Source organism: Thermobia domestica, chromosome 3, assembly GCF_964235325.1.
Source record: "Thermobia domestica chromosome 3, izTheDome1.hap1.1, whole genome shotgun sequence".
Classification (NCBI taxonomy): Eukaryota; Metazoa; Arthropoda; class Insecta; order Zygentoma; family Lepismatidae; genus Thermobia; species Thermobia domestica.
Window position 1 is genome coordinate 41,836,316 of NC_137456.1, and position 27,867 is coordinate 41,864,182.

Below are 27,867 nucleotides of genomic sequence, written 5' to 3' on the forward strand. Positions count from 1 at the left end.
TTTCGAAAATTTTTACAGAAGAGTTAATTTCGCACTCACGTTCTCAACTAATTTTGAACTCAAGCAGTGAGAATGTTGGGATACCTCGGACAAATATATGCCATATTCGAAAAGAAAGAAAAACACACACATACAGTATATATATTATTTACGAAAATTGTAATGGAAATTGTCTATATAATTTGAAGAGAGGGAAAAGATAATTCATTCTTTTACTCTTCAGTGAATTTCAGTCCATATAACGGGCAACGGGTAAGTTTGAAAGGAAATATGTTAAAGATTCGCTACGGCCAAGGATACTTTATCTGTGCAATCACAAAGAACACCATTGCAAGAGTAGATTAGTTGATGAGGTAAAAGAGGCCTTGGCGACAGTACGAGGCTGAAACGAAAGCATATCTTCACTGTATTCGACTCAAACAACTTTCACCATATTGTGCTGCCATCCGACGGTGAATTTCGATTGGCTTTCACCCTTCAGCTAACAGGCATCTAATGACACTTCGCTGCTCCACGTTGGTGTAAACCTGAGAGAGTGCTGCCATCTTGTTTCAGTGATATCCAGCATCCTGTTCGCGAGACAGACGTGGCAGGCTCATCTGATAATACTAGTTCTAGGACACCACCAAAAAATAACAAAGAATCAGAGCAAGATTTCTTTTTTAATATATGGACGAAATATTTACTTCCTCACTTTTGACAAACTGTCTTTCATATTATTTAAATATCTAAACTTCAAAGTTTGAAGAACCTTATCCCCATAACTTGCTTATCCATGACCAATTACAACACCAGATGGATTGCAACCCGAAACAATAGGTTATTTTTGGAAGTGGAAGAAAGATATATATACTAAATATAATTAAAACCGGATGTAAGTTTTATTGTAATTATAATACCGTAGAAAATTGTATTTCATTCATAAGAAAATTTTATTTCGTTTCATTCATTTATCGTATGATCAAACTTATAACATGAAGTGAATTTTATCCCGTTATTCTTGATAGACTACATCCGAAAACAAGAGGGTTATTTCTGCAAGGTAAAGGATACCAAATACGGATAATTTACATGAGAGTTATCGTGTAGCAGACCGAGGGATAGATAGGCTGACGAGCACGATGTCGACTGAATCGGATGGTGCAAGCTTTGCTACCATTGCCTCAGTTACTCTTGGCAAATATCAGTTTGCCATTAGCTTTGTGTGTGCCATTTGGTGCTTCTCGTTTATTTCAATGCTACAAGATTAAATTAATTGTGTACAATTTATTTGTGATTTAGTTAGATTTTTATTTATTGAATATAATCTTGACCAATGGTGTATGGTTATATTCATTTCGAGTGGTATATGTGGTTAACGTCAGACAATCAACGTAACAGAGAGTGGTGCCAGGTGTTTCAGTCACGAAGTTCAACGAGTGCTGTAAGATTGTCATTTCCAAGGTTACGGTTTCAGATTGATATCATGAGGGGTCGTCTTACTTCAGTCCTCATCGTCTGTGGTAACTTGAGTGTAGGGAACAATCCTCTATGATCATTGTAGAGTCTGACTTACTGTGTTAGTGCCATGTTCTTCGTGGAAGAGGACAATCCCTTCTCGCCTGTTTCGGGTGTTGTTTCATAAACAGTTGCCAAACCTTACTTTCATATATATATACAGGGTTTTTCAAAACAACACTGACAACGTTTGGGAGGTGATTCCTGAAACTAAGATAAGAGAAAAAAATATAGACGATCGTGAGTGCACAAATACTACCTTTCGGAATTATAGTCTGCCGAAAACATGAGAAAATGAACTTTAAAGATCCATAGCTCCAAAGCTATAGGACCTACCGTAGTCGGGTCAAGACTTCACTGAGGAACTGCTATGAGCCCTATCCAAGTTTCAGAATCGTGTGGTACTTCCACAATAATATTTATAAAGGTAGTTGGAGAGTACTTAAATGATATGCTCGTAGCCAAACTCCCTCTATAAAAATTGTTTCGTGAGTACTTTAGGATTGTGAAACATGTATTTTGGGATAAGGCACATATTAATTCCTAAGAGAAGTCTCGAACCGACTACGGTCGGTCTCATAGTTCTGGAGCTATAGACCATTAAAATTCGTTTTTTTCTTTCATGTTTTCGGCAGCCCATAACTCCGAAAGGAAGCGTTTGTGCACCCAAGATGGTCTATACTTTTTGTCTTATCTTAATGTCAGGAATCACCTCCCAAACGGTGTCGGTATTGTTTTGAAACACCCTATATATATATATATATATATATATATATATATATATATATATATATATATATACAGGTGTTGGACAAAAATCTAAAACGTTTGCAAAAGTGTGAAAATCGTACCTACTGTGGCGTGGGGCCTCCATTTGCGTCCAAAACAGCTTTGATCCGACGTGAAATAGACGTATACAGCTCCTGAGTCGTGGTCTGGGGAATTTTGTACCATTGCTTCTCCAAAATATTTGCTCCAGTTCCTTAAGAGGTGCTTGTGGATTGTAATGAGACCGAACACCCCTTTCTAACTCAGTTCACAATAGCTCAATGATGTTCAGATCTCTTGATTGTTGGACTCAGAGGAAGTGTGATTGCTCCTGGTCATGTTCCTCAAACCATAATTTCTCCGTTTTTGCAGCGTGACAGGGTGCCAAATCATCTTGGTAAATGCCATCACCATCAGGGAACAACATTTGGGACATGGGTAGAACCTGGTCTTCCAAAATGGCCTCATATGCCTTAGCATTCATTATTCCATGCAGGGCTATGATGGGACCTGCAGAAAACCACGATAACACTGCTCGTACTGTAACAGAATCACCCCAATGCCTTACAGTTGGGAGCAGTCAGTCTGTATCATAGGCCTGCGACGGTATTCTCCATACGTAAACACGACCGATTGTTGGAAACAAGGTGAAGGTCGTCGATTCATCAAACCACATTTACGTGTTTCCACTGCTCATGAGTCAACGCCTCGTGGTCCTTGCACCACTGGATACGCCTCTTTGCATTTACTACTGTGACCAGGGTTTGCTTTTCGATAGCGGCCCTGCCATGAATTTTCATTTTATGAAGTTCCCGCCGCACTGTTTTCGATGAAACCGGGTTCTGTAGGCCGGAATTGAGTTCAGACGTAATTTTAATTGCAGTGGTTTTCTTTTTTAGCTGCTACAATCCGTTTTAATGCTCTCCTGTCCCTATCTGACAGGATTGTGTTTCGACCACTGTTGTGCTTTGCAGACGTAGCTTATCCATGAATTGTGTATTCCCTCGTAACATTGGACACAGTGCCTTTCGATACCCCCACAATATTCGCCACTGTTGCCACTGAAGCTCCAACCAGACGGGCATCAACGATCATGCCTCTTTGGAAGTCTGTCAGGTCGCCCATTTTACCGCACCACTTTAACACAACGACACTCTCAGGTGAACTGATTACTGCTGACGAAAAAGGAAGGTCCACATGATACATTGAAAACAAAAAACGATCGGCAACCGCAACACGTGTTGTACAGTGGAGGGCCAAACTTACGTGTCCTGCATAAAGTGCTTTTAGATTTTTTGTTCAACCGTTGTATAACATTTTCTTTCATATTAAACGGACATGACTCTCAAGGGGTATAAAGTATGGTAAACATTATTTATAAATAGTTACGGAGAACGATACAGTTGAGGTCAAAGGCGAACATGGCGCACAGAGAAAAAACACATAGGAACATTTCTACTTACATTTACTCCTAAAATTCATACGTTAATAAAACCATTTTCGTGAACGACTGTCGGAAATTACGTTGTTTGTTACTTGATATAAATGTCAAATATAACACGTAAAGCTTTTCTCATAGCAAAACTAATGCAAAGTTCCAGTTAGTAGAAAGTAGATTTCAGTTAGTAGATATTTATATGGATGGAAGGCCATATGCATGCTTGATTCCTGAGAAAGAGTGCACCTCTTGACGGGTTGATATAAATAAATAAATACTTGCACCCTTGAAATTACAGTTTCAATGTGCTGACAAAGAGTTTTGAAGTAGCTGCGAAACCTTTACTAAGTCCATGTTCTAAGTAAATGAAAAGCTTGGCAAACTACTAATGAATAAGGTATTTATTAATATTAGTATATTAAATACATCATGGAAGATTAGCGTTCCAATTTCCGCATTCGTTCATTAACCTAGTTCCATAAAACCGCTCCAACACCGTCTCTGCCGTCACACAGAGCTTGTGTTAATTGTAACACCTGCCCCCCGTTGTTGAAATAGAACGTAAAAGTGATAGTCACGCTGGGATCTGTGTTAAAAGTAAATTCAATTAACACAACAATTTCTTAATGTGTAGCAACGGATGAATACCAGCGAACAGGGTACACACTGAGGGATGTGGATATGCCGTTCCAATTTCAGCCCCCATCACTCTCATGTCTTAAGGATACATCAGGCAGCAGATTAACAATATTTTAAATTCATATTTGCGCTTCAATATGCTCATATCTACTGTAACGTGCCTTAATATAAAAAGACAGTCCGGTGCAAAGTCAGAAACTCACGCAAAATAAAGTATATTTGTTCTGTGAGTGATTTATAGTTTCTATATAATAGTATATGAATAGGTTGTTCGTTTAAATAAAACATTGAAAATAATTTATAGGTATCCAGCTTTAATATAATTCTTTGGAAAAGTCAAAATAACATAGTGCAACCAAAAGCCAACAAGACTTCAAAGTGGACTCAAGCCAAGCGTTGTTCAAATTACGAAGTTTACATAGTTTGCAGTTAAACATCTAAAGTTCAAATGTTTCAGCCTTTGTTTGATTTTAGCTACGTATATTAATAATCTTTTTCCAATTCCATGAAAAATTAAACATTAGAGCTTACCATAACACTGTGTTACGGTGGTTTTCTTTCCTGAAAGTTATTCACTGATTGTAGTTGTATTTCATGCCCTAATCTTAAAGCCGTAAATCTTTCGTATGTATCAGCCTCTATGTTCCCAAAAATTGAGGAAAAAGGTAATTTAATAATATATTTTCTCTTCTCAAGTTGGTAACATTCCTGCTGTGTAGTTGCAACACTATGTAAAAGTCTGTATTTGCGGAATTATAGCTCATTGTTTAAATTTCGTTATTGTGATTTTAATGTAGGTGGAAGGACTGGAAGGTTGTGCACTCGAAATATACATCTCTTATTGTTGACAGCTTAACCTTAGGGACAAAGATAAAAGTGTGTTGTTGGACATCACTCTTAGATTTTTTCCAAAAGGTACTTGGTTGAGTTGTGTGCAGTGAGTCTTCTCGAGAAATTCCTTGAATAATTCTAACAGATTCTGTTACATTTGTGGGAGAGTGACTGTTAAATCCAATGTTACACAGTAACACCGTTTGGGAATAAAGCTCATGAATGGTATTTTGAGTGCAAAGTCGGGGATCAGGAGAAAAAATGGGCTTTTGCTTACGATGTGTTTGTTCAGTCAATCGTCGGGGGTGGTTGAAAGGCATACACATAGCTGAAAGACCACACGTCAGACTGTTATTTTTGTTTAACAAACGTAAGTGGAATAACCTCAAAAGCCCATAAGTCAATCATATACCAAAATTTATATTCCACTGTTCGACCTCTTCCACAGCAAAGAGGTAACTGTGCCTGTTCCATGGAGGAAATGGTCGTTGGATGATTCTGATGAATGTGTTACTTGCGTAGATCGTGATTCTAAATTGAAGAAGAGGAAGATCCTGTCTATACTGAAAAATCATCAGATCCGTAATTAATATCTCAAAGTAGGTTAAATGAACTTGTTAGAGATTTACACTTGTCCAAGTCCCAGGCTGAAATATTAGCTTCGAGACTGCAAGAGTGGAACCTTATAGAGAAGTACACGAAAGTAACTACGTATCACTTTCGCGGATGTAATCGAGTTAAGTTTTACTACTCTCACGAAGGTTTGTATGTTTGAGGACTCATGTCTGCATTGAGCGTTGCTTACGATGTCAATGATTAGCGGTTATTCATTGATTCTTCAAATTTAATCTGAAAGCCATGTTATTACACAATAGAAATAGCCACTCTGCCATTCTGTTTGCTTATGCTGTGGGTATGAAAGAAACATGCGGAAATATGAAGCTTTTACTTGACAAACTTGAGTACGCGGAACATCCATAGCATATCTGTGGTGATTTTAAAGTTCTTGCTTTTGGTGATGTAATCGGGATACACGCAATATTGTTGTTTTATGTGCGAATGGGAAAGTAGGGCAAAAGGGCAACCCTACAACGCAAAACAATGGAAGTTTTTGACTCCCAGATAGAAAAGTGTTAGTTACGAAACTCTTGTCGAACCGCAGAATGTGTACTTACCGCCATCACGCATAAAGTTAGGATTAATAAAGATTTTTGTCAAGGCTCTAGAAAAATAGGGTGGTTACTTCCGTTATCTGAAGGAACTATTTCACCGTATCATAGATGCAAAACTTAAGGAAGGGAATTCGTTGAACCAGAAATGAGAAAAGTAGTGAAAGATCCAAAATTTGACGAAATCCTGACCAAAAACGAGAGAAGAGCGTGGGTTACGCTGAAGAATGTGGTAAATTCTTTTCTGGGAAACAGAAAATCTAAACAATATGCCCCAATCGTTGAAGAATTGATACCGAGTTTTCAAGAAATGGGTTGCAACATGTCTTTGAAACTTCGTTTCCTCTACAGTCACTTGGACTTCTTTCTCGAGAACTTAGGTGCAATATCATATGAACACGATGAAAGGTTTTATCAAACAATTCGTGTGCTGGAAGAAAGATGCAGAGATCGGTCTCTATGATAGCTGACTATTGTTGGACCGTGCAAAGAGAACATGAGGGTGCGTACAAAAGAAAACACCGATAAGAACGTTTATAAGTTTGTGAAGCAAGATAGTTTTCTTATTTTGCTTTAGTAACAGAGAAAATGAAAGTGCGTACAAAAGATAACGCCGATAAGAACATTTTGTGGAGCAGTATAGTATTCTTATTTTATTTTATTTTTGTATGTTGTGTTTCACTAATTTTGTTTCAATACATATTTTATTTGCATTGTAAGTTAATGTTTATATTTGCATTTCGGTCTCTGACTTCTTATAATGTAACTATGAGGTGCGTAGATGAACCTACTTCCCCCATTGTCCATCAAACAAATAAAAAGCATTCTCAGGCACATAGACGCCCATCCCAAGAGAAAACCTCTGAAAAATAGGTAATTTTGTCACAAAATCGTTCAAACTCCAGAAACAATTGCATAAAACCTGTTTTTCTAAATGGCAATCCAGGGGGCAAATGCTCCCTTGAGGCACTTATGGTCAGACGTTAGTAGGAATTTGTATCTGCAAGGTGTCCTCTAAATTCCACACGGGTCGTTCAAAACTTAGACGGTCTTTACGAGCTCTGTAATATTTAACTTAACATATTAATCACATTATATATGAAAACTTCAATCGGCTATTTCTCAGAACTGGGGGCTGATATAGAGATTCCAGTTACATCACTGTAATCAGTGTGAAGAGGTCTATAGGAACCAGTCTATAGGAATCAGTTCTATAGTAATCAGGAAAGAGAAATAAGTTGAAAATTCGTTACACAGTGTACTCTGTACAAATTGGGGCGTTCAAATATAGCACCTTATTGGTTAGATATGTATCCTTCGATAACAACCAGTCTAATTCCATATAAGAGGACATCGTATAACTCTCACATAGAATATTCACTGAATCATGCGCGCCGACTACGTGGGTACTCCGGAACTTCGGCACCCACAAAAATAATCTTCTGGATGGGCTGCACCTACAAGATTTTTAGTTTGGACTCGGGTTTGAACCAGTTTCTCTTGCGTTTAAGTCAACCGTGTTACTGTCTGAGCTAAGGCAGCCCCAACTTATCCTTATAGTACCGGTATATTTTAATTTAGCACAGCCCTTTATGACAGTGTTCATAAAAGATTTTAACTGAAACTAAATCAATCAAATATCGAGATTTCCCTGAAAACATATACGTTAACATATCCTGCCCTTGATAGGCACCCACATAAATTTTGAAAAGTTGGCGCTATTGCACTGAATAATGTTCATACGTAGTCAAATACTTCCTTAATACGAACACCTCAAACGATTTTATAATACTGTTTCCGGCAAACCACTTTAACTTCACAATATAATAAGTTTTTCCGCAAAGGTAGCACCGTTTTATATAATCAAGAAGGTTCGTTCATTCTCCTTCTTTATACTTTAGATATCTACCTTGCCAGTCAGGTATCTTACTCCACTTAGCATTCAACAGTTACCCAAAGGTCCGCTATAATTTGTTTTTGACATTAGTGGTAATTATCGGAAACAGAATGCGGAATTAATTTTATAATGACCAACACGTTACACCGTGTTACCTATCTTTCTGTTTTTTGTAGCAAACAAGCGGCCTCATATATTCAGAAATCATATACTGTATGTGTGCACGGATATTCTGCTATTATTTGTGGTAAAGTGAAATAGAAAATATGTGTTATTGTAAACATATAAGACATACTTGTAAAAGTTGAATTTGTTGTTGATAGTCATTATCTCAGATTTTTTTAAAATAGTACATGTAACCATAGAGGCACACATCATCATTGTCCATTAAATTTATTTCAATATCATGATAAGCTTCAATTAATTTTAGTCTTATTTTCCTAATTTAATTATTACTATTAATTGTATATTTTATTCCAAATAGCCACTGATACTACCAGTACAAGTACGTAGGGTGAGTAAACATCATCATCATTATTATTATTATTATTATTATTATTATTATTACGTTTTGTTGTTCGGTAGTGGTAAAACTAACAACTTGTAACCAAGAAGTTAAGTGACAGTTAACCCTTTTACTAGTTATGACGTGGTACTACGTTATGGCATACGCGTGTGCAGTGGAAATGGCTACCACATAGTACTACGTCTTGACTAATATTCAGTGGCAATGGGGAGTCTCTCTTGAAAAATTTTCTTCATACATTTAAATCGGAACCAAATCAATGGATGGGTCTGGATGCCCATAATGTGCAAACGACATTGGCTTTAGGAATATCAGATGGCACATTGTTGCTTGTAAGAACAACATTGCTGCTGCTGTAATAAAAGAAGCAGAAACTACATTTCAAAACAGTAGTAAAGGCAAGGTGGGGACGTATTTGTAACGTTTTTTTTTTGTTGTTGTTGTTTATTGTTGTGTGCTATTGTTTTTTGTGTGAAACACATCATTTTATCATAGTTTTGCGGATCTTGTAGCTACGACGTAGTACTACGTCTGTCACCTGAGCGTACATATTTCCAAAAAAAAAAAAAAACTGTGCCAGTTAAACGGTTAAAATAGGGTAGTTTTATGGTAGTTATCGTGGAACAAACAGACAGATACATAAATCGCGGTTAAGTCGAATGCTAGAAACATTTTATGCTCACTTACTTGAGAATTGATTTCTTTGTATTTAATCTGATTCATACAAGTTCGACATTCATACGAGTTTGAGTCTACGTCATGACTATAGGATATACTGTATATGATCACGTACAAGTTTGACTGAGTCCGAGACTACGTCATGACCGTAGTATATACGTGGATCACCTAATGTGGTCAAATACAAGTTCAACTAAGACTGAGTCTATGTCATGACCGTAGGATATACGTGATCACCTAATATTGCCATTTAATCACCGGTAGCAATACGTCATGTCAGTATAGTCATAGGATATACGGAGTATCCAAAAAAAAAATTGCTGTGCAAAGCATCAAGCCTCCGCTCTTATATTGGGATTTTCATTTCATTGAAACGTCGCACTTTACTGTCCTATTCCTCTAAACTGCTCATACCTTCTATCACATTTTCTAATAAAACCATTTATTCTCAAGTACCTCCGGTGCAATTTCGATAATTTTGGTACCGTCGTGTTTGTCTCGTCACATACTACAAGAATCAATCAGAAAAAGATGGGACCCAGTTTTCTTCCTCCCCTTCATTTTCCATAGCGAGCTACAAAATTACCCAAATTACCTATGTTCCCCCGGTGCAATTTCGATAATTTTGGTACCGTCGTCTTTGTCTCGTCACATACTACAAGAATCAAGCGAGAAAAGATGGGGCCTGTTTGTCAGTTTGCTTCTCTCTAACCTTCTTTTCTTCTCCTTATTAATCTCCATTATTTGTATATATTCTTTAAATTGTCCTTATCACTTCATTTTTTCAATTGTTTTCACAGCAACATAGACAGCAGCCAACCACCAACTGCCAAGTTGACACTACATTTTACTTGGATGCTTTGCCAAACATATAATAACCAATTTAATTGACAACATATTCCCCTATGAGCCGGTCAATGATTATCGCAGTAGATTGTTCTAAGTGCTAATTGAGCTTCACAGTCACTTTTATCGCATTTGTTTATGGGCCTTTGTAATAATTGTCTTCAATGTTTGGCAATTCTTGTCACTGAAGGTTTACTTCCAACTACTCTTGGTGTCGTACGTTGTTGAAGTGATCAGTCCTCTCTATCTCTCTCTCTCTCTCTCTCTTTTTCCGTCATCTTACCAATTTCAACACCAAGTTGTAGAACTAAGTCTATGTTCTAGAAGACTTTTGAGTGTCTCTAGTAAATATATAAAATAGAAGAGAATAAACTCCATCATTGGCCCGTTTCTACTGCTAGTAACTGAGGCGATTGGAGAAATCACCACTATAAAACAAAAAATAAAATAAAATAAAAAATAGAAACGATCCTATCATAGAATATTTAAAGAAATCATGGAGATTGGGAGGGTTGAGTTTGTTCTTGTATTTTGATTCGCCAATTCCAACACTTGTGGTTTATATGGAAACCTCAATAAACGCATATATTAGAATCGTCATAATCGAATCATACAACATCGGCGATTGACACATTGTGTCAAAATCGAATCATATAACATTATTTTAACGCAAGGATTGGTTACATTCACTCACTCGCTCTTGATTGATTTATAATTTAAGTAGTGAGAATTTGTGTTATTATTCAGTTCGAATTCTTTGCCATCGCGAATTTTGTCGAGGAATTTGAAGCTTAAAATATATAAAACGATAATCATACCTGTTGTGCTGCATGATTGCGAAACATGGTCGCTTACTTCGAGGAAATAACGCAGACTGGAAGTGTTTGAGAACTAGATCCTACGACGAATTTTCGGACCCAAGAGAAAAGGGTTTGGTGAATGGCTGCAACTTCATAACGAGGAACTTCATAATTTAAAAAGTTTACCAAACATTGTTAGGGTCATCAACTCTAGGAGTCTGTGGTGGGCAGGTCATGTAGCCAGAACGGAAGAAAGTAGGAATGCTTTCAAAGTTTTAACTGGAAATCCAGTCGGAAAACGACCATTAGGAAGACTTAGGCGCAGTTAGAAAGGAGAATATTAAGATGGATCTCGAAGAGATAGGAATAAAAGTAGAAACCGGATCCAGTTGGCTAAGGATAGAAGTCAATAGAGAGATTTTGTGAATGCAGCAATGAACCTCCGGGTTCCATAGGCCATTGAGTTAGTTAGTTAGTGGGAATAGTTGAGAAGCATCAAAATACGTATTTCATATTTCAGGGATTTTTTTAAAAAATTACGAAAGATATCGTGTATCATAATTTCGTTCGGGATAGAGTTGATGAGGAAGGAAATAATCCATAATCTCTAATGGGGCTGAATTGATCACCTAGACTTCACTGATTTATCGTGGAGCATATTATTTCTTTAAAATTATGGGATAAATTCAGTCTTTCATTCCTGCCAGATTTTAAAACTGACCATTGGGGATGAACAAAATACCATACAGAAACTATTAGTATTCATCATTCTCAAATCATTTTCAAGTGGTTTGTTGGTAAATTGTATTGCATGTGTAAGTTCAAACTTGCAACATGGGATGAATTTTACTCGACTTTACCCCCTTTCTCTTGATTGATCAGTACCTAAAAAATAGAGTTATTTGTGCAATTTGAAGAAAGGATATAGGAAATTTCATTAAAGAGTGCGTCCAGGTTTAGCCCCAATTTCGTCTTCCCATGGATTTGCCCGAACGTGATTGCAATCGGTATCTTCCGATGCGTATAACACGACTGTGAAGGAACCAGAGTGTGTCAGATGCACCGTTCCTGAGATATCGCTTTCCAAAGGTGTTGGACGCCAAGAGATGGCGCCAGCATCGTGGTTGAAATCGACATGGCACTTTAGTTTATGAAACTTTATCAGAAACATCCTCATCATCGACTATCCGAGCACTATCGATGACCGAGCACAACAAATTCATAGTTGTGGCCGTAAGAGCAGTACCAAATAATAGTGGGCATGTGTGATCAACATTCTACTGTACGTGCACCAGACTCGCAACAACGAGCTTGATCAACGAGTTTAATACTATACAGAGTTATATCCGTGACCACTATAACGTGATAACTTCACATGTATACAAATACCCTCGAGGCGTTAAGAGGCGATCTCGTAGCTGCGCCCTGATACTGACACCATCTCGTGGCATCTCACACTTTGGAACTCGATAACGCAGGAACGGTGCATCTGACCACTCTGGTTCCTTCAGAGTCGTGTTCTATGCATCGACGCTATCGCTTGCACTCAATTTCGAACAAATTCATGTGGAGATGAAATTGGGATTAAAGCCTAATGCTTTGTTGGCCTCACCACACTCTTTATGAGAATTATCGTGAAATTGACGGACTGACATACCAATGCCGATAGAAGCTTCTCTACGTTCGCTTGATTTACTCTTCACCATGAGTTGTGTAGGCAGTTATCATTAGCATTACTCATTCATTGTCATTTTGCATGGAATATTTTCTTCCGTTTTGAACGTTTATTTATATTACAACTTGCCAACATCTTTCTCTTCACCGATTTCAGACTCACCTAATATAGTTATTTGTTGAACCTCCAAGTTAATGCACATCATATTTCATGTACTATACATAAACGAGAATTTTTAGAAAGAAAATAACTCTGAAACATGTACAAGTTGGAGGTTAATTTACTAATTTATCATGAGTAATGTAAACTTGTAGAAATGTCGTGCTTCTTGAAAGTAATAATTTCTAGAGAAGGTATACTCGGTATTAAAGAATTAGACCGATAAACTTTAAAAAGACGATTTCTCATTTGGAAATAAGAAAAGAAAAGTTCATATGAGCCTGTGGGAGAAAGTGTATCGTTTCTGAGCTAGGTCACCCAAAAGTGTGGAAAAATACATTTCAATGCGAGGAACCCTGCAGCTGATGGCCCATGGATATGTAGACAAGATTACACATATCCTACTCAGGGTTCATTTTAAATTAATGTGCAATGAGTGCGCAAGCAATTCCCCACACGGCATAAATAATTCCCAGATGCACTCATGAGTCCTAAGTAGGACATAAAAGTAAGTCATGACAACAGTGAAGTCGGAATGCTTCTCCAAGAAGTTGAAAGTACTATTGGTCACCAGCTTCACTGTTCGTGGCCTTCGAAATAGCGTGTGGTGCAATGTAGTCTTTCTTGCCTTTGAGTTGGTTGAGTTGACTGAGTTGACTGAGTTGACTTTGAGTTTAACGTCCCGTTCAGCAGCGTGGCTGTATGAGACGTGGACCTGCTGATTAATGTAGAATCCGAACCACATGAGCTCCCGCCAGTGCTTAACTTACACATGAAATATGTTCAAAACGTCTCTTGTAACTTCATTTACTCTTTGTTGTTTATATTATCAATCAAATAACTTACACAGGAAATTTGTTTAAAACATATAGTATATTTTACCAGGTTTGCTCTAAAAGTAATAGACCACAATTTTTCAATGTCTAGTTTTCAGTCCACATCTCAGTTTTTCAGTACATTAATACAAGATTTAGTGTCAAAGATTCATTCTTTGTCATAACCTTAATAATTGTTTGGGCGTTTTATAGTTACAAGTCTGCCGCCGTTTTGTTGTGGGCGTGAAAAACTTTAATGTATCATTTATGCACACAAAGTTGAACGTTGAGCAAAAAGAACGATAGCAGTTTTGTTACCTTCTCAAACAAAAATAATTCCTAGATCAGTTGTTTCCAACTGAATCCCCTCTGACGTCACAGTTTGCTGTTCTAGTTCTCAGTAAGCCCTCACACAGAGCTAGTAGAAATCAACAAATCTACCGTTGATAGAAGAAGGTAGTTATGAGCTAACAAATCGTAGTCGATAGTTTTGGTCATCTCGTGGATGCATAACTAATTGAACACTGCTAAACGCGTTTTATTCCATTCTACCTATATTGTTGAACCCACCTTTTGCTCACCTGTTCTCTTTCTCCTATCTCTGACCGTAATAGCAAGTTACGTTATACTTTCAGGAGTTGGAAATGATTGTCCTAGAAGGACGGTTTTACAGAAAGAATGCTACAATTGATGGACGATATTACCACACAAAATATCGTATGTGAAGACGAGGAGGTTAGCTGAAAACTGTGGAGCATGGGAGCTTCTCAGTTGCGACAAGTTACCTGCAAGTAATAGCAGAATACCTACGTATAATGAAGATGGCTTGCATTTATTGGCTTCCTAACTGAAAGTCTTTACATAATTTCTCTTAATCAACTCAATTGTCCTAAGCTAGTATTGCCAACACACTGTATGTAATAAGAATCTTCAGGGACAAAAGCTAAGGATCCACTTTTAGCCGATAGGACACACTTTTACCTAAACTTTCTATGTATCAATCAATAGATCCAACTTAGGTGAACAAAATGACATGAATGAATGTAAATTTTGGTGTGGGAGACCCGGGTTCGATTCTCGGCGGAGCTCATGTGGTTAGGATTCCACGTTAATCAGTAGATCCACGTCTTATATAGCCTCGCTGCTGAAAGGGACGATAAACTAACTAATATCAACAACAACGACAATGTAAATTTTCATGCATAGTTTTGCACCAAATCAAAGAAACATTCTAAGTCTCAAATGTAATATTAGACAATAAGCAAACCATCTATTAAGATGTGACTGATGCTGAAGTATACCCTGATCATTATAACACTAGCAAGGTAATGTAATACCTCTGCCGTACAACGTTGCAAGCGACAATTTCTGTCACATTGATATTTTAACAGAACAACATGGAAAACAACATTCTCCACCACATAGATTATTTATTTTTCCGTAATATTGAGGTTAGCAGCACTTAGTAGCCAGTGGAATAAGCGGGAAATCGTCACTGTCTTCCAAAACAACGTTGTAACCGACGTGATGTCAGCAGTGGGTAGAGTTATTCTCTCGCCTGATGACCAAAATGGTTTAAGTAATGGTAAAAGGAGGAACGCTAGTGTGAGTGAGTAAAAAGATAAGTGTCGTATTTGTGCAAGAGATGCTGGAAATGCATATATCATATATATCTAAAAGAAAGCGGCCTGTTCCTTGCCGCTGATGAGGTAAGTAGAACAACGTTGCACCCGACGTACCTTAAGTTTGTATGCAGTATTACTGCTAAGACGTTTGTTATTTATTTAACAATACTACTAGCTTTAGCTGCGTATTGTCCATATTGTGATCACCACCATGTTACGGAGTAACTGAATGTTCGGCATGTCAGATGTTGTAAAGTTGAAAACAAGAATTTTAAGATATTTACTCAATATGTGTTAACAATCCTTTAAATATCTGTTTCTTTTTCTAAAATTTTTCATGTTAGCGATGTACAATGGTTTATTGTATTCTTTTTACCAACATTCACGTACTCATAAAAGTCATATTTTCAAACTGACATGGATTACTATACCAGCCCCCAGTGTTTAGGATTGCTGTCCCGGAAACTACGTTGCAAGCAACGGGGCTGGCAACGCTGTTTCTGGAATAAATGCGTTTAAAATCTCAATAGCTCCGTTAAAATGGTACTGTAATAGACGTTTATATTCTACGTAACATCATTTGATAAAAAGGCCTAGTTTGAAACTGAAAAAAGTACATTTAAAGCCTACACATAATCAATATATCTTTCTTTTTTTTATTTCTGTTAAGTTGGATTATTATCACTTGCAACGTTTTTCGTCAGAACCATTCAATTGTGCATAGTATGGTTAAAGAAATATAGGCCAAAATATAAAAAACTTCTGATTTAATTGTAGTTTAAGTATAATATTGTCAAGAGGTGATGTCATATAAATCAATAATTCATATGTAGCTGAAAAACAACATTACATGTGCCAGACTAAATTATCGTACATAATGTTCCAGAAAATTCAGAATAACAACTTTTCTATGACGATGAAACTGTACGTCGTTTGTCATCTAATATTCTGGAACACATTATTGACTTATTTATGTACCGTATACATAAAAGATACATTATTACCATATCCATGACAAATAATATCTGTTTTCTACGTTATAACCCTTCAAGGTAGGTTAAAGCACGAACAAAAATGCTTTTCTATGGACTTTTCGTTTCCATTTTAATTCATTTTTCGTTTGATTAAAACTAAATTGAACTTTATTTTGCCTATAGGAAAAACCTTTCTTGGTTTCCTATCTCATAATCTCTCGAGTAAAATGTCTTACTTTATCCCAATTTGGATATATATATATATATATATATATATATATATATATATATATATATATATATATATATATATATATAACGATAATAATACCTGTTGTTCTGCATGATTGCGAAACATGGTCGCTTACTCGGAGGTATCAAAGTAAACTGGATGTGTTTTAGAACAAGACACTGAGATGAATATTCGGATCCATGAGAAACGGGAATGGGGAAGGGCGGAAACTTTATAACAAGGAATTACGTAATTTATACCGTTTACGAAACATTGTTAGGGTCATCAAATCTAGGAGGCTTGGTGGGCAGGTCATGTACCCAGGATGGAAGAAACTAGAAACGGTTTCAAAGTCTTAACTGGAAGACCAATCGGAACACAACCATTAGGAAGATTTATGCGTAGATGAGACTACAATATTAAGATGAATCTTGCCGAAATAGGAATGCAAAGTATAAAGGTAACCAAACACATTCTGTCGCTATTTGTAGAGATATATGTTCATTTGATCATCCAACATGAGTTGAATGCGAATAGAGATAAGGCAAAGGTAAGTTGTTTGTGTGGGTATATCCAACATACTACCTGGTTGTGGCAGTTCAGTTATACCATGAACTTGCGTAAGGACAGCTTGAGTATGGAACCTACACACAGCATCATAAGGGCGTGTATGCTGTACGAGTTCAAACGGATCAAACGTCACTTCAGCGGGGCGGAATATATTGCAGGGATCCCCACATCACAACAAACGCACGTGTCAGCTCAACACGTGCTAATTATTACAAACGACCTAGCAGACAACAGGTCAACACGGAAGACACCGAGGAACACCGAAAGCAGACGGACCTCACGGAAGGACCCGAGGAAGACAAATAAAAGGTGGACCACCGAGGGACCCAGCATCAGTCGACCAACTGATCGCCTAACCTTTACCTTCCTATGTCGCTGTGGACTAGGAGCACCTCTTCCTTACCCTATGTCGCACTGGGCTAGGGATCCATCTTAAACTTATAATCCAAGTCTAACCTACAACCTGCCAAAGTGTTCTGGAAACTGCCACGAGTGGAAGGGGCACCCGGCAAAACATTTAGTATTCCTTCACTTGGTCATTGAGGAAGAGACATTGAATTAGAGACATTTATATTTATTATATTATATTTTGTAATAAATCTTGGTGAAGGGGAAAAAAACACCCGGTCTATCATTTGACTCTACCAAACATTACAATATTCTCGGCCTTTCGTGAAAGTGTAGTGAATACACAGACAGTTCAGCTGTGGTTTAACAAGTTTAAGGACGATGGCGAAATACCACGAAGACGTACCACTTGCCAGAAGACAAACACATGTACGAAAGAAAGATCTTCAGGCAGGAATTGAAAAGAATAGTGGCCAGACATGTGAGGAACTGGAACTACAATTCAGTGTGAGTGGGGAAACCATTCGGCAGCACCTCCATCAACTTGGGAAGCACTACAAGTTGGGTCGATGGATGTCACATGATTAATTTCGGGCCAGAAGGCAACGCGAGTAGACGCCGGTGTTTCTTTGCTGTCTCTTCTGCGGAAGGAGCCATTCCTAGAAAAGGTGTTGACATGTGATAAGAAGTGGGTCCTGTACGAAGCTCCACGATGCCGTCAGCATTGGTTAGCATCCCATGAATCGGTTACGAATCAGCCGAAACTAGCACTACACCAGAAGAAGGTTCTCCAGTGTGTTTGATGGACTGATCGCAGCATCGTGCATCGGAAACTGCTACCAACTGATCAGAGCATCAGTGCAACAGTGTACTGTAAGCAGGTGAGCCGTGTTGAAGGAAAACTTAAAAATCTGGAAGCAGATTTCTGAATAGCAAAAGGGTCATCCTATTATAGGACAACGCTAAGCCCCACGTGGCTAAGATGACCCGAAACACCGTTATGCGTCTTGAATGGAAAACACTACTGCATCGACCATATCCCTGGACAGTGCACCGTTATCACCTGTTACATTCCTTGGACAATCATCTTAGAGGACGCTAGTTCAGTTCCCTAGTAGAGGTGCAAAATACACTTGATACTTTCTTCGCTTCACGGTTCACCAAATTCTACCGCGATGGAAACTATGGCCTTCGAGAACGTTGGCAGAGGGTCGTCGATGCTGATGGAGACTATTTTTGATCTTTCAGGCACGTGTTAGGTGACATATCGATGTTCGAAGGTGTCGGGTGAAAATGCGACAGAACTTTCTGGGTTGTTTTTATTGAACCTGGATCCAGTTTAGATAAGGAAAGAAGTCAATGGAGAGCTTCTGTGAACGAGCATTGAACTTCCGGGTTTTATAGACCAAAGATTTAGTTATTATATTTGTTCGTGGTCCCTGGTTGATAAAACAAATCTTTAAAAATGTTTTGTATTGTTTTGTTACTCTTCTGGCAACGTTCTGCTCTTTACGGGACGATCTTGGAGTATTAAGTTTCTGTTGTAGTAATATACCGGGTTCTTCTCTCTTGATATTTTTTGTGGATAGGACCCGGAACATTTCTCCAGTTTATGTTTAACTCAAAGGAAGTTCATGATCTATTGCAGACTACAGTGTGGTCTATGCTATTTATCATTTGTATGAAAGAAGTACCGAGAAAATTAAGATTGGCTCAATAGAATTTGTATGATGAAAGCTTTGGTTTCATTAGGTGATATGTGGACTGCTCGAATAGCAAGTAATGAAACTCCAGACTTAAAATTTTACTAGGAGAGAACTTTGAATTTTAACATCGCATATAAATCGCATCTAGAGAATGTTATTCGCATCTAGAGAATGTAAATTGCGTCTAGACGATGTAAATCGCATCTAGAGAAAGTGATTTCATAATTACGTGTCTGGTAGCAACTAGAACTTCAAAGTCCTTTCATGAAAAATTTTCATTTTGGAGTTGCATCTCAGTCTTATACGATGCTCATTTTTATTTATAGCAATTTTAGTGTATGAAAGTAGCATATACGGTATTTGATTTTAGTGTACGAATTTCACGTTGACTCTCAAGTGAACTCTTCAAGTGAAAACTCAGCAACTATTACAACATTAGACGAAACTTAAAGTTCAACCTTCTCGAGGCAGATTATCAGTAATCAGGACCACGGAAAATCCGATAACTTTGACATTTAAACCCAGGAATAATAAATAGATCATCAGTAAATGAATAACTGATTAACCATAATCATTGCACTTAAAAAGTTCTACAATTAAAGGCGTTTTGAAGGTTCATAAGATTCTGAAGAGGAGTGTATATGCTGGGTTAATGTTAAGAATGGATAAATATCATGTAGCAAATAACGAGACCCAACATAAGATAGTTTGTTTTGTAATAGGAAAATCGCCAGTTTAGTCTTTCTGAAGTATTTTCTACTTGTCTGCATTTACGTCAATAATCTTGTTTCTCAGTTCTTGAATAATACGCAATTTTGTACTATAGAATGCGTTTTCAAACCTGTATTACGGTCTATAGATTTATATACAGATGGTGATCAGAAAAATGGAAACACCTGTAGTTGGCAACACGTCAGATGTATGGGTTGGCAGTGGTGTCGTGGCGCCCGCAGCGCCGGACCGCTGCTGGTGGTTGTTAGGTCGCTCTGCATACTACGTCAGGCGCAGTGGAACAGCAGTGTCCAGTGGCTGCAGCAGACGGAGGTAGTGTAAAATTGGAGACCTCTCAGATTTTCAAAGAGGGCAAATTGTTAGTGCGCGGTTATGTGGAGTGAGTGTGACGGTAGTGGCTAGTGTGTTAGGTGTGTCGCGTGGGACAGTGTCGAAGGTGATGACGGCCTACACAACACACGGGGAAACCACATCGGGGAAGCGGAACAGTGGGCGGAAGAAAATCGTGAGTGACAGGTCACGCCGGGTATTAAAGCGCATTGTCACGCAGAACCGTCGTGCCACTGCGGAGCAAGTGACGGAGGAAGTCAATCAGCACCTCCCCCACATGACATGAACTTACGGGGTCATGTTGCACGGGCCAAAACGCTCACCAGGGACCATAACGCTTTCGCACGCCGCAAATGGTACCGCGACCATGCAACTTGGACCATTGAGGACTGGAAACGTGTGATATGGTCGGATGAGTCATTCTTCACCCTATTCCCAACCACGGGCCGTGTTTATGTGTGCAGAACGCCCAAAGAAGCTTATGATCTGCAGTGTCTCCGCCCAACTGTGAAACATGGCGGCGGCTCGGTGATGCTGTGGGCCGCCATATCATGGATTTCATTGGGTTCTGTGGTCACACTTAGGGAACGAATCACTGCCAACGATTATGTCGCAATTTTAGGAGACCACTTGCATCCTATGGTCCGGATGTTGTTCCCGGACAATTACGCCATCTTCCAGGATGATAATGCAGCCATTCACACAGCTGGCGTTGTTGCAGCGTGGTTTGAGGAACATCGGGATGAAATTCAACACCTCTCCTGGCCCGCCCAATCCCCAGATCTCAACATAATTCAACATCTGTGGTCCGTTTTGGAAAAACGACTCCGGCGACGATTTCCACCTCCATCCTCTCTCACAGAAGTGGCCGATGCCCCACACGAGGAAAGATGTAAAATTCCACTTGCTACCATTCACGACCTCTATGTCTCCATCCCACGTCACATCAAGGCTGTTCTGAAGGCGAAAGGTGGCCCGACACCATATTAATCTGGTAAGTTGCAATTTCGTTCAGGTGTTTCCATTTTTCTGATCATCATCTGTACATGTGTAATACACTTTCTATAGCATCATTTATTTTTTTAAAATTTTTTATACTAATTTACAACTTATTTCTTAACACAATAGATAATCTACTAATTTTTTGAAAGAAAATCTGCTACGGAAAGAAAAAGTACTAGTGTAGAAATGCCGTTACAAGAATTTAATTATTATAATAATTTGTTAAAATACGAGACCTCGTACATTAATAGGCCTTATGATTTAGTATTCTCTGTAACTTTGTTACAGTCAACGGATGGTAGTGCCGAGTAGAATGCGACAATAGCCACCAGGAACATAGGACAAAAACGTTATTTGAACGCGTTTACTAAGGGTTGATTAGTCGGGCGCTTGGAACGAAGTGATACACAGACAGAAATAGCACGAGCCATTAATGTGTCACGAAGTGTCATGTCCAGGTTGTGGAAACCGTTTGCTGACACTGGATATGTCATCCGCAGATCTGGTTGAGATCGTCCACGTGTGACGAAACCCACAACAGGTTTCATATCAGACTGTAATTGCATGTCGCAACGAAACCGTGCCTGCAAGGAAACCCAGCTGAACTTGTGATCTCCACAGGAGTGATAGTGTAGCGCCTAACTGTAAACCGGGGAATGACTACCAGTAGACTCTATGCTCGACAACCAGCAACGTATCCACATACTCTAGCGTACAAAAGGAGCCGTTTACAGGGGTGTCGGAAGATCGTCAGTAGACCTGCAATAAATGTAGTTTTACTGATAAATCCTGATATAGTTCTCAAAGCGATTCCCATCAGAAACTCATCTAGGTGGACAAAAAACCCTATTATATATCATGAACATTGTGAAAAAAATCGATACGCTGATAATGGCGTACTTGTCTCGGCATGCATTAAAGTGAATAGTGAACATAATCCATTATTGCTTAGGAGCACAGGGAAGACGTTCTACATGCTTCTATTTGTGCTTCTGAGGTGCACAGTTTGCCTAGAGTTTCTGTTCGTGGATGACAATACATCAAGGCAGGCTGGTGAATGAGTGTCTAGAGACTGAAGACATCCAACGCATCTGGTGGACAACGTGATTTCCCGACCTTAACCCGATTGAACATCCTTGGGACACAGTAGGTAGACGTAATGATGAGACTAGCTCTCTACCATCGCTAAATCTAGATTATTCCTAGATTTAAATAAAATTTGCAACTTCAGGAAAATGCAAATTAGGTACGACTTCTAGTCAAGTTTATCAAATTCGTTGGATTTGCTGCTCAAGAAATTAGTTTTCAACTAATTTCTCTGACTGACTATTTAACAATGTCCAACTAGACTCTTTTCCTAGGGAGTAATTAATATGCAGGCGAAGCAAAACTAATTATTCAATAAATAACGCAAAGTATACTGATATTAATTATAAAATTGAATAAAATATCGTAGAAGACTTTGAAATGACTTAAGTCCATTATATTACAATAGTAGGATATAAACTTAAAACTTTGGCACCACTTTTATTTTTCATACTTTTTTAAAAAATATTTTGCTATTTTTCATTTTTCTGGAAGTTGTCTCCTCCTGGTCCTCGACATGTTGTTAAGGTTGTACCACTGACTGGACCCAGGAGGCTGCAAGGTTCTGTATTTCCTGGAGCAGTTCCAAACAAGGTAAATTGAATGCTTAAAGTGGAGTAAACCTTTTTGCCTTTTTTAGTGCCGTAAATATTTGCAAAGAAAATAAAAGTTAAGTATGAGGAAATAGTGTGATTTCTAACCGGGAATCAAATTTGAAACACTCGGAGCATGTTCAAAATGTTAAACCATTTAGACAGTTGAGAAACTTTCAAGCGGTAATTTGTAACTAGATTTATCTATAAGCGTATTCAAGATGTTAAATCAGACAGTAGGTAACTTTTCACTTGGTAACTTGGAGCTAGATTTATCTATGAGCATATTACAAATGTTAAATCAGACAGTTGGAAACCTTTCAAATGATAACTTGGAGCTAGATTTGTCTATGGGCGTATTAAAAATGTTAAATCAGACAGTTGAGAAACTTTCAAACGGTAATTTGGAGCTATATTTATCTGTGAGCATATTCGAAATGTTAAATTAGACCATTGGAGACCTATTAGATGGTAACATGAAGCTGGATTTATCTACTTTGTTGTTTGGAACTCTACCTTCCTTATTAGCACAAAATATACATAACTAGCTGAACATTGTATCGAAACCAAATCTACTCGGACTTGGAATCAAACCTAGATTTATTTCTGAAGAATATCAATCGTTTATCAATTTTGTATATCTATGAATGTTCACTGTGCGTGGAAACTTTTTTGTTCATTGTATTATTACAGGAAATGCTAACACATGACATAGGAATACCAGGATAACATCCTATCATCTGACAATGAAGTTGATCTCATTCTAAACCATGGATATACCAAGATACACAAAAGATTACAATAAATAACACTTGTAAACGTTTTAGAGAGAAACTGATTATCTGATAAATTGCATACTCATCCAACCTATAAAATGAAAGGATATAGAGCCTTTCATAAGTCGACTTCGACGTTTCCACTCACAGTTCTCCCTTCCACCTTCACTTGTATCGTACGTGACAAGTAATCTTGACAACAACCCGACATCATGCGCGTACGCGGGAAACTATTTCAGAAGGGGTCCAAATTAAATATGAGGATAAATATGTACTAAGATGTGTAAAAATCATCTCTAAAATGAGACTAAATTTACAGAAGTGTCGATATTTCAACCCTACCTTCAGCATCCACTTCTGTTTGGCATTGCACTTTCCTATAAAGAAGACTTCTTTGCAAGTCCACAAGTTTTTTTTTAAATTCAATTCCTCTTGAGATTCTATCCATAGGCTTAAATTTATGAACACTTTACTAGAACGAAGATGGCGTTTTAGAAGTCCAAACTCACAGTAGACCAATGGGCTGACATCAGAACTCTTCACTGTGATATCAATGAAATAAATTGCACGAATACTCGTTTAAGCCTTCATTCGTCTTTCCAGCTATGATATGGTTACGTAACTGGACGGCTTATCCTAACTTAGTTCACCCGGTTGATATCAACTTCCTTATGGGCTTAAATTCCATTGGTGTAAATAACCATGAAGACATATTACTAGTAGTACAAAGCATTGATTTTTACATTGCTGGAAACGCGACGTATCTTGATTATTCCCTCAAGAAAGTTCATCTACAAGTGTGATATCAGGTGCTCTCACAACCAAAATTGCTTCGTTCTTTTTGCGTCAATACTTCTGTACGTAATTTGCCCAAACTTTTCCACAATTTGTCAGATATTATATATCCACCACTATGGTTGTTACAAACATATACCAGGTGCAGTTTGTCATCCACTGCATGATCATTGGTCTTGTGGACAACTTGAGACTAACATTTTATGAATGGTATAAAAAATTATTGGTTCAAACAGACGGAACCAAGTGCTATAATACGTTATATCGGTGGATTCTCCCGTACTATTAATATTTTAATTCCGTACAGCGCCGGTGAAGTGAGCTTGATTGGGGTGTGAATGTAGGTTAATTGGCGTTACACAGCCCGGGGTTGGTCTCGCATATTGTCTATCTTATGCATTCACGGTAGAGCGCACAATAGCCAATACGTCTTCATGACATAATATAACTGTGTTTGAACAACTCAATCGTGCATTGGCCAGTGGTCGATTCCCTTTTCCAGAGTCAATTCACTTTTCGCGCTATTATACTTTACATAACGTGACTACTTTCTTAGCAAACACATCGCACACTACGTACCTACAAGAAGATATAATAATTACTGCATATCACACTGGTTTTAAGTAACACAATTGATGCTTTTTTTGCATTTTCATTTCCAAGGTCGACGTTACCGTTCGTAACTGCGAACTCCTTTTGGGTCTTATTGGTCAGCATCTGCATAGATGATGGAGTGTTACGGAAGTCCAAGTGTATGTGCACGTTTGTTAACTTTATCTGTATGAAAAATTGCTTTACGCTTGTTTTGGTCATATCACATGACTCCACAAGGCATGAAATTTCACGAAAATTTGTAGAGGTTTTACTGAGCGTGCTTAACGAAAATATTATGCTTTTGAGAACATTTTTAGTGGTACGAAATACAATGTAGAAGTGTACTCGGAACAAAATGACAAAATTAGTGCAACAGGTGTGGCACTGAAGAAAGGATAATTTAGTGATATGACGAGCAGGAGTGCTTCTATTGTGGGAAAGAACGGCCATAGGTGGAATGCTGAATTTCCTGATCCAGGACATACAGTTGTCCGTAACATACAGGAGTGTTTAAAGAAACTACTTCCTAAGGACTTGCCTTAAGGCATCGAAAGTGACCCTGTGTTGCAGATAAAATATCACCAGTGAAAGGTACAAATGCAGATCTCTCTAAACAATCATGATGCGGAATGTGTAGCTGGAACAATAACAGAAACACGAAGTTCTGTTGGAAAGTGCAGAATGCCTGTTTGTGCAGAACAAAAATATACGTGTGTTTTATGGTTTAAAAAGTATTTTCTATAAATATAACACAAATAGTCATTTTATACTCTTGTATGTGATAAAGCAACTTTTTTATCCACAAACTGGTTTATAATTGCATTTTGTAGTATTATATTAGGTGGCGGGAAAGAGAAGGAGGGAGCGAAGGAAACTACAATTAATGGATGATATTAAAACAGAAAGATCATACGCGAGGACGAAGAGGTTAGCGGAGGACCCGTGGAGCATGGAAGCTTGTCAGCTGCGGCAAGTGACCTGCCAATAAAGGCAGAATACCTATAATGATGATGATGATGATGATGATATTAGGTAGGATACTCTGGTGCCCGACCTATGTATTCATCATCATCATCATCATCATCATAGGTATTCTGCCATTATTGTCAACTCACTTTCCGCAAGTGAGAGGCTTCCATGCTTCCACGGTCTTTAGCTATTTTCTTCGTCCTCACGTACGATTTTTCTGGTTTGATATCGTCCACTAATTGCAATCTTTTTCACACTCTCCCTCCTTTTTCCTGCCACCATACCCTCTCGAACGCCTTCATGATAGAGCTCCTTCTTTGCCAATGTCCCAATCAGTTTCCATTCATATTCTCAATAATATCCAAAATTGTTATTTTCTCCCCCACCATTTCTAACACCATCTCTCCATTTTCCTCCGCACCTACATTTCGAAAGCTTCCTGTCTTGTTTGAGCCTTTATCGGCATCGAGGAAAAACAATAAGGGATAGTGATTAATTCCTTTTTGATGTAGAGTCAAAGACCGAAGAATATGTTCTATGTTTGATCTTATTAATCTATTGCAACAAGTAGTTACAGATGTACTACATCAAGTTTGAGTATTGAATTTGCGTAGATTGTGAAACGAAAGTAAATTTTTAGTGCTAAAAAAGGTCTCTCAGAGCCATACAAATTTGTTTTTCTCGATTTTGTTGAAAATTATGCTTGAAATTTTATCATTAGGCATGCCATTTTATTTACCCTAATATGATCTATCATTTGATAACATTTTCATCTTTGGACATTTCCTCCTTCTCTGATAATGTCGTAGAATTTATCTATAATTTAATTTGTAAAACGTAAATCAGACTAAATTACATTTGTTTATATTCACTGACGAGTAGTGTTTTATCTAATGATTGGTAACAAACTAAGAGATTTCGTTTAGTCAGGTAATAGTATGTCTTAGGCACACCGTTTTACGAGTGCACAAGAGAAACTCTTCTCAGATTTTAGATTCATATTATACGATGACGTCGAATTCAAGTCCTTGCTATTTATGATAAGTAATGGGCACAATCCTTCATCTTCTCTGGTCGTGGTTTTACACACTGTATTGGTTTCACATTCCTTGTGAAATACGACAAGTCCACTCCTCGTCCGTGTAGTAAATACCATGCTGTAGAAGGCTCACGTTCGTCTGAAGAGTGAGTCTGCTATATCGACTTAACATGAGCATTCGATGTCTATTCTCCTTGGTATCTAAGATAAGTTGAGTAATGTGAGCAATCCTTTACTCTCTTTGGTCAGCGCTTTATTCACTGTGTTTGTACCCGTACCTCGTTGAAGACTACAATTGGCTCTTCGTCCGTATAGTAAATCCTTCCATATAGAAGCCTTATGTTCTTCTGATGGACGGGTCTTCTATATCGCCTCAGAATATGCACGATGCCAGTTTGCCTAGCCGCTTCAACTTCAATGGATGAACTTTACATGTCAGTGTCTGTGAGTTGGCCAACCTCGAGCAACGACCCTATGGCAACAAGTACATACCGATATGGGTAAAAGTTGAGGTATGCAGGTGTGTGGTTGAGTTATCTGCTTTCCTTCCCTACACATCTGTCTGTTGTAGAAAACAAGCAACTCAGATGTTGTGGATATACTCTTTTATGTTTGCACGGATCCTGAAGTTTGAGTTTTCATATAAGTACTAGCTGAACCTGCGATCTTTGCACAGCGCATCATTCATATATGAGCATGAATCTCCTTGTTATTCCTCACACCTGTAAATGTTCCTTTGCAGACACAAGTGAAAGAAG

At 38.1% G+C, this 27,867-nt stretch overlaps 1 protein-coding gene across 2 annotated transcripts in view; it reads left to right on the forward strand.

Annotated features, from left to right (window-relative positions):
* The window catches only part of LOC145681423 (uncharacterized), a 70,701-nt gene that overhangs the window by 24,945 nt on the left and 17,889 nt on the right, over window positions 1–27,867 (forward strand). For both annotated transcript variants that reach the window (XM_081753069.1, XM_081753068.1), the window contains exon 4: window positions 8,724–8,753. In XM_081753069.1, the coding sequence (XP_081609195.1) occupies window positions 8,724–8,753 (30 nt within the window). The remainder of the gene's footprint in view (window positions 1–8,723; window positions 8,754–27,867) is intronic.